Source organism: Quercus suber, unplaced genomic scaffold, assembly GCF_002906115.3.
Source record: "Quercus suber isolate HL8 unplaced genomic scaffold, Cork oak 2.0 scaffold_414, whole genome shotgun sequence".
NCBI lineage: Eukaryota > Viridiplantae > Streptophyta > Magnoliopsida > Fagales > Fagaceae > Quercus > Quercus suber.
The window spans coordinates 52,097-59,115 of record NW_027069865.1 but is presented as its reverse complement, the minus strand read 5'-3'; the positions used below and the strand labels follow the sequence as shown (position 1 = coordinate 59,115).

The 7,019-nt window shown below is 35.4% G+C and overlaps 2 protein-coding genes across 2 annotated transcripts; one reads left to right on the top strand and one right to left on the bottom strand.

Moving 5' to 3' along the window:
* The first annotated feature begins 609 nt into the window (after positions 1–609).
* Positions 610–3,789, top strand: LOC111990457 (GDSL esterase/lipase At5g08460). Its single transcript, XM_024022222.2, has 5 exons — positions 610–961; positions 1,529–1,656; positions 2,208–2,447; positions 3,075–3,330; positions 3,418–3,789. Exons 1-5 carry the CDS (start codon positions 610–612, stop codon positions 3,648–3,650), a joined length of 1,209 nt encoding a protein of 402 aa, XP_023877990.1. The 3' UTR covers positions 3,651–3,789.
* Positions 3,790–3,910: 121 nt separating this feature from the next.
* Positions 3,911–6,500, bottom strand: LOC111990466 (calcineurin B-like protein 7). The gene is made up of 8 exons (XM_024022234.2): positions 6,192–6,500; positions 6,016–6,098; positions 5,546–5,605; positions 5,334–5,442; positions 5,203–5,255; positions 4,841–4,921; positions 4,643–4,755; positions 3,911–3,991 (listed from the first exon to the last, which is right to left on the bottom strand). The coding sequence occupies exons 1-8, from the start codon at positions 6,259–6,261 to the stop codon at positions 3,922–3,924; spliced, it is 639 nt and encodes a 212-aa protein (XP_023878002.2). The 5' UTR covers positions 6,262–6,500; the 3' UTR covers positions 3,911–3,921.
* Positions 6,501–7,019: the final 519 nt, after the last annotated feature.

The window sequence follows — 7,019 nt, the reverse complement described above, 5'->3', positions numbered from 1 at the left end:
ATATTTTGAAAAACACTATACAAATAAGTTGTTTTCAAATGCAATCTAAATGTCTTTCACAATGTAGGTTTCAGTTAGTTCAGCTTATAAAGTCTCTTATTCTCAAATAAGAGATTTGAGATTTGAACTCCACTCACACTGAAAATCGATTAGTGTTTTAGCCTAATAATAAAGAATAATCAAACAACTGTGCATCCTTAAAGTGATGGTCACTTCATTTCATAAATATAAGTGCTTATAGGATATATGGGACAAGGATTGGAGTTCAAGTCTTCAAGAGGAAATTTCACACACATATACACTTATATTGTACTAGTAGAATTTTTATTTTATATAAATAAATAAATAAATAAATAACCATCATTATAAAGTGTACACTAAGTTTGAAATACTACATTTTAAATGGGAATTAATCTTTGACCCGTAGAATCATAAAAAGATGATGAAAAATGTACTTTTTGCCACAAGATTGGGCTACTATTCATGTAGTCCCTCAGGCCCAAGCAAATCTAAAAGGACTTTGTTGACATTTCACAAACTTCAACCAATCTTTTACCCGCCAAATCTCTCTCTCTCTCTCTCTCTCTCTTTCTTGCTCAGAAAGAAACCATGGCGCTCAATCTTCTTGTTTCTCTATTCTCCATTCTCATATCCACCATTTTCCCACAACCAAGAGCTCTCCAATACTCACAACACGACCGCTTCGCCTTCGGGCCGAACCTCATCCACTCCATTATCACCCCCACAAGTTCACCCACTTCTTCCACTTCAATCTCTCCTCCACAACCCTCTTCTCTTGTCCCTGCACTCTTCATCATTGGCGACTCCTCCGTTGACTGTGGCACCAACAACTTTCTCGCCACGCTGGCACGTGCCGACCACCTTCCTTATGGTCGAGACTTTGACACGCACCGCCCAACTGGGCGGTTCTGTAATGGAAGAATACCGGTTGATTATCTTGGTAAAGTTGGTTTGTATTATTTGGTTTTTGTTTGAAGACCCTTTTTGTTTGGTTACTGAGAAAATGAAGAGGAAGAAAAGTAAAGTTTGAGTCTTGTGGGATTATTTGTTTTTTCGAAGACCCTTTTGTTTGGTTATTGAGAAAATGGAGAGGAAGAGAGGAAAAAACTCTAAATTTTGAGTCTTGTGGGATGTTTCTGTTTTCTTGATTTTGTTCATGTCTCCTGTTTAGTGACCCTATGTTTGGTCACTGAGAAAAAGAGAGAGAAAATATAATAAGTTTTGGTCTTACGGGTACTTTTTGTTTTGGTTATTACTTTAGTTCGTTTGATATTGTAATTTTCTTGGGATCTGAATGGTTAAAGTTCTAACTTTCTTTTTGTTTTACCAATTTTTGTCAGCAACTATACTGAGCATACATGCTTCTTGCTAGAGAGCCTAGAATGAAAACAAGACGTGAATATGTTCTTGTTATTTGAAACAGAAGTTTAAAGTGTGGATATTGTCTTTGGATTTGTTTCATGAAATTTTTCTTATTAGGCTTTTCTGTGTTGGATGCTTTAATCAGCTTTGCGGCTTGGGCTTCCCTTTGTACCTAGTTATCTTGGGCAGAATGGAAATGTTGAAGATATGATCCATGGAGTGAATTATGCCTCTGCTGGTGCTGGGATTATTTTCACAAGTGGTTCAGATTTGGTATGCTTTCCATTATTTTTATTGTTGATAACTTTGAATTAAATCACTGAAGTGATTAACTGTGCTTGTGTGTAAACAAATTGACTTTCAGTTGTTTGATAAAATGTTCTAATTGTATTGCAGATTTTATTGTTTGATTCTAGGGTATTGGGTTCTTTGATATGTGTGTGTGGAAATGAACTTATTGACTGTGGTTGTAAACTATCATGATGTATTAACTGTTGACTGTGGTTTGTAAACTATCATGGTGTATTAACTGCCTTAGACAGCCTTTAGTTTCTCCCGAAGTCAGGAAAAAGTATAAGAAAACTTGGAATTTTGATATAGCAATTAGCTGCTCTAACCCCAATCAGTAATGAGAGCCAAAGTGTATTTCTTTTCCTTATGTTTACTCGGTAACCTTTAGGATCACAAGTTAAATTAGATCTCCATCCATCTAAAATTTTGCCCCATGTGTTGGTTTTTGCATATGATCTGCTGTGCTGAGTAATTGGAATACTAATATACTTGAAGTATTAATTCTACACATTGGTTGTTGTAAATTACTACAGGGCCAACACATCTCGCTGTTAGAGCAAATTCAACAGTTTACAGATACCTATCAGCAGTTTATATTAAGTATGGGTGAGCATCGTGCAGCTGATCTCATCTCAAATTCAGTGTTCTACCTTTCAGTTGGAATCAATGACTATATACATTACTATCTGCGTAATGTATCTAATGTACAAAATCTCTACTTACCGTGGAGTTTCAACCAGTTCTTAGCTTCTACAATATGGCAGCAAATCAAGGTAATTTTCCTAGTCTTTGTTTCCCTGGCATTTAAGAGTTGATGATGGATGCTTTTGATCTCTGTACTAATATGCTTAGGAGGATGCCTTGTATTTTTGTGTTAATGTGTTGAATATAATCTAGCTGCCTTGCGCTTCTAAGTATTCCTTTTGTGTGCATCATTGCACTGTAACACTATTACCCAAATCGGTAAAAGCATTGAATATCTTAAAAATGTATAACATTCCAAATGGAGTCCAAATAGAAGAAAACCACTCTATGACAACAGGCCAATGACATTTAGGTCAATTGGCATTTCCTGCTGTTTCTAGATTCCAACAGAAACGTCCACTGTTTGAATCCTCGCAGACCTCCCTGACTTAAGATGTATCAAAAATGTCTTGACGACAGAATATATCCTTCTGTACTCCTAAACTCTCCCAAAAGATGCATCACTTTTATTCCTTCTTAAATGTTTAGCCATTATCATTCAAAATTCTTATTGAATTAATTAGAGCATGGGTAAATTAATAATCATTGCTCTGAAGGCTGGAACAGTTTCCAAAATTCGACTCTCACTTGGATTTCGTTATCTTTGCATTTGTCAGTTTGGAAACTTCCTTAACATTTTAACATTGATGTTACAGAACCTGTATGACCTTAATGTCAGGAAACTGGTGGTCATGGGGTTGGCTCCTATTGGTTGTGCACCTCACTACTTGTGGCAATACAGAAGTGAGAATGGAGAGTGCATTGAGTCGATAAATGACATGGTTAGGGAATTCAACTTTCTCATGAGATACATGATTGAGGAGCTTGGTGAGGAACTTCCCGATTCCAATATCATCTTCTGTGATATGTTTGAAGGCTCCATGGATATAATAAAGAACCATGAAAATTATGGTGAGAGATGTTGTAAATCCTTATATTGTTTTACCCAACAATTGTCTTTTCTACTGTTCTCATACTATAAATTGTGCTCATGTTCAGGTTTTAATGACACTACTGCTGCTTGCTGTGGGTTGGGTGAGTACAGGGGTTGGATCTTGTGCCTATCATCACAAATGGCTTGCAGTAATGCATCCACCTATATCTGGTGGGATCAGTTCCACCCAACTGATGCAGTAAATGCCATACTAGCAGATAATGTGTGGAATGGCCTGCACACAAAAATGTGCCATCCCATGAACTTGAAGGAAATGGTACTTCCCAAGGAAAACTGATCCAATGCAAAAGGTTTCAAGAATGAAAACTAGTAAACTACTCCAAATATGGATAAGTATTTGGTCTGGAATTTTTCCTTGGTTTACATATCCTCTACATCTATTACTAACCCACATGGTGTAAAAACTCTTTAGGATACATAGCTGAGACTGTAAGGATGATGTTATCACTATATAAATGTGAGAGTGAGAATACAAAATATTTGATTCATGTAAAGCTGGCAAATAATAGGGCATATTTCATTCTTTTAATAATCCAATGTCATCCTTTTCAAAGATTGTTAATATCATCTTCAAAATCTGATCTCATCATGAAACTAGGAAATGCCGTTGTGATGTCCCTGCAATGAATGAAATTATATAGACAATCAGCTCTAAAATTGTAATAAATGAACCATAGTAATAAGCATAGACTATAAAAACACTGCTTTGTTTTACAGTCCAGATAGATGGGTGTGTTCGTTAGACATAAGTACTTTCGATGCGACCTATCTCTAACCCCCACCCCCCCACCCCCCACCCCCCCATAAAAAAAAAAAAAAAAACCTCAACATATTAACGTAATGAAGATGTGAATCTACAATTGCACAATTGCATAGAATCTCATTTGGTGAGTTGGGGGGAGGAAAAACATTTGTGTCAGGGTCATTTTCATTTATTGCAGTTTTTCAAGGCTTTTACCTAGGATGGCAAGAAGACATCCAAACAGACAAAGACGAAGGTCAAGAGTACAATCATAGTATCATAATTATCACTAAGCATTAACGAATCGTTTCTTTTCCAAAAATTTCTAAACAAAGGAATTGGGAAATACATATTTTTCTAGTATTTGGGATGAAGTTAAAGTTCACTGTGATATGTTGCAGATATTCTTATATGAATCTTTTTTACACAATAGATCTCCATAGAAGGTTGTAAATAGAATTCACATCACATTAAGACTAAATTAATCACATTAAGAGATACGCAGAAACAGGATAAAAGGGAATTACTTCAGATATGGAATCGTCATGTTCTTCAGTAAGGATGGATTGCGAGACACAAACTCCTTCCACTCTTCCATGTCAATTTTTCCATCTTTTTTTGAATCAGCTTCCTCAAATGTCTATACAATTACAAAACGAAAGGTATGGTTAAGTACAACACAATTACATAGAGTTTTACATGTTGCACAATCTTGTAAACCATACCTTATCAATAATGGCTTCAATTATATCTTCAGAAAGGATCAAGTCTGACTCCTTCATAAATGCCAAAAGCATTGCCTTGACCTTTCATGAGTGTGTGTGGCACAGATTTTGTTAGACAACATGATAAATTGAAGATATTCCATTGTGAACATCTTTGAATAAATTCAATCGATCGCATTTAACTCAAAAAACTCTTTTGAGTGCTGAGCAGCATACTATGTTACTTTATTTTGTTGTTGTTGCCATTATCTTTTAACTTGACCACATTTTAGGGGACTCTAAGCTTTATGTATTATACAGTATAGACCAGTAACATCTATTTAGGCAAGAACAAGAATTAATGTCAAAATCTCACTCTTTACCTCATCCCGTTCGATAAAGCCTGTTTGCCATATATCATATAATTGAAATGCAACTGCAACATCAGATATGTAGCTTTAGTACAGTCTTTAAACATGCACAAAAGCGCACACAGATTAGAAGAATTTCATACAAGCAACTTTATCTGCTTGAGGTGCTTCTGGGTGGAAGACACTTAGAGAAAGAATAAACTCTCCAAATTCTATCACCCCATCATGTTTGGAGTCAAAGAGTTGGAAGATCTGTTAAGATAGGGACAAGCAAAAACATTTTACTATCAGAAAGTTAAAGCAAAAACGTTTTAGGCTTTTAGCTCAAATATCAATATAAAAGCCAGAGGCTGACCCTGTCTGCAAAGAGATTTTGTTTCTTAACACTCCTGAATAAACCAAGCTGAAGTTCTTCCTGCAAACTCAAAACCAAGTTTAGATTAGATACTCATACTACCATATGAAAAGAGATTAATTACTATATATTTTAGTATTGGATTGTAAACTCAAACTGTGATAAACTACTACTTGTTCTAAAAGCTTAAACACTTAGGAAAGGGTGATAAACAACTACTTATCCCAAAACTATAAAAAGTTAAAAAAATGTGAATTTAATCATTTAACCATTATTTTAACAAGCTGGTATTAAGGCTAGTTAAAGAAATTTTAAAGCACAGTCAAATAGTCAAACTTAAAACAACCGAGCTGTAGGTATAATATTATCTAAACAAGTCTGCCAACTTCATAGCAACTTGTATTGCACCTGTATATTACAATTCTATATGTTCATATGTGCCATGGGAACTAGTGATGGGTGCAACTTACTTTGCTTATAAGCCCGTCATTAACTATAGAACTGCTTAGTTTCGTGAATAGCTCATACAAATTTTTAACCTCGGTCACATTTACTGCAAAAATATAAGGCATAGATATGTTTTTAACAAGTAAAACCCGTGCATCACAACCTGAAAATGAGTAAATGAAAAGAAAATGAAGCTTACAACAGGTTTGAGAAGCGAGAACAGCTGGGTCTTCGTGTTTAACTCGCTGCTTTATGCACATGCAGCCCATTGTGAAGGTGAAGCTCTCTGATGTTTAATAAAAGCCTTTCTTTTGTGGAAAACAATATGGTATATCAAATATGAGTACTTCTATAACCATTGTTTGGAAAATAGGATTCAGCAGAGCTGCCTATATGAGAATGCTGTTGTGGTTTTATGGTTTCATTCACCCAAGTGCCTAAAAGGCTTTCAAAACATGCCAAAGTTTTTGAAACTGAATTGCCAACAAACTACAAAGCTATGCAAATCTGCACCTGTCACATACTTTTGTGTGTATTTATGCTTCCGATAATGCATGACTTTTTGTTTTAGTTGTAGTCCATCTGGGAAAAAAGGCTGCACTAGTGACTTGTTCAACATAAAGTACCGTCACTAGGTGCACTTTTCCACCCGTCCAAGTTGGGAACATGGTACTGTGACTTGGCGGTGTCAACCTCTCAAGACAGATACTACTCTACCGATAATTATTTTATGTGTCATTCATCTTCCAAGACACATACCATCTTGATAATTATTTTATGCATTCGATATATGTGTCATTCATCTCCCAACATATGAGTCTTTCAATTTTGTGAAACTCGCACATTGCAAGTGGGATAATGCATATGTAAAATGTATGAGATACACTCTTTTACTTTACTGTCTACACTTTACTGTCCGCTAACATTTGCTTTGCCAAGACAATAAGCATAGTGACATAAAATGATTTCACACAATTTTTTGTAATTATCAAGGTGGTATGTGGTGATTAGTTGTATAGTATACAAT

Bases quoted from the DNA above. Each gene is read 5' to 3' on its own strand.
- LOC111990466 (XM_024022234.2), bottom strand. From the start codon at position 6,261: ATGGGCTGCATGTGCATAAAGCAGCGAGTTAAACACGAAGACCCAGCT. The intron at 5,443-5,545 runs GTCAGCCTCTGG...CTATCTTAACAG, and splicing joins AAAATCTCTTTGCAGACAGG to ATCTTCCAACTCTTTGACTC. The intron at 5,256-5,333 runs GTATGAAATTCT...CTGATGTTGCAG, and splicing joins TCAAGCAGATAAAGTTGCTT to TTGCATTTCAATTATATGAT.
- LOC111990457 (XM_024022222.2), top strand. From the start codon at position 610: ATGGCGCTCAATCTTCTTGTTTCTCTATTCTCCATTCTCATATCCACC. The intron at 962-1,528 runs GTAAAGTTGGTT...TGCTTTAATCAG, and splicing joins AATACCGGTTGATTATCTTG to CTTTGCGGCTTGGGCTTCCC. The intron at 3,331-3,417 runs GTGAGAGATGTT...GCTCATGTTCAG, and splicing joins AAAGAACCATGAAAATTATG to GTTTTAATGACACTACTGCT.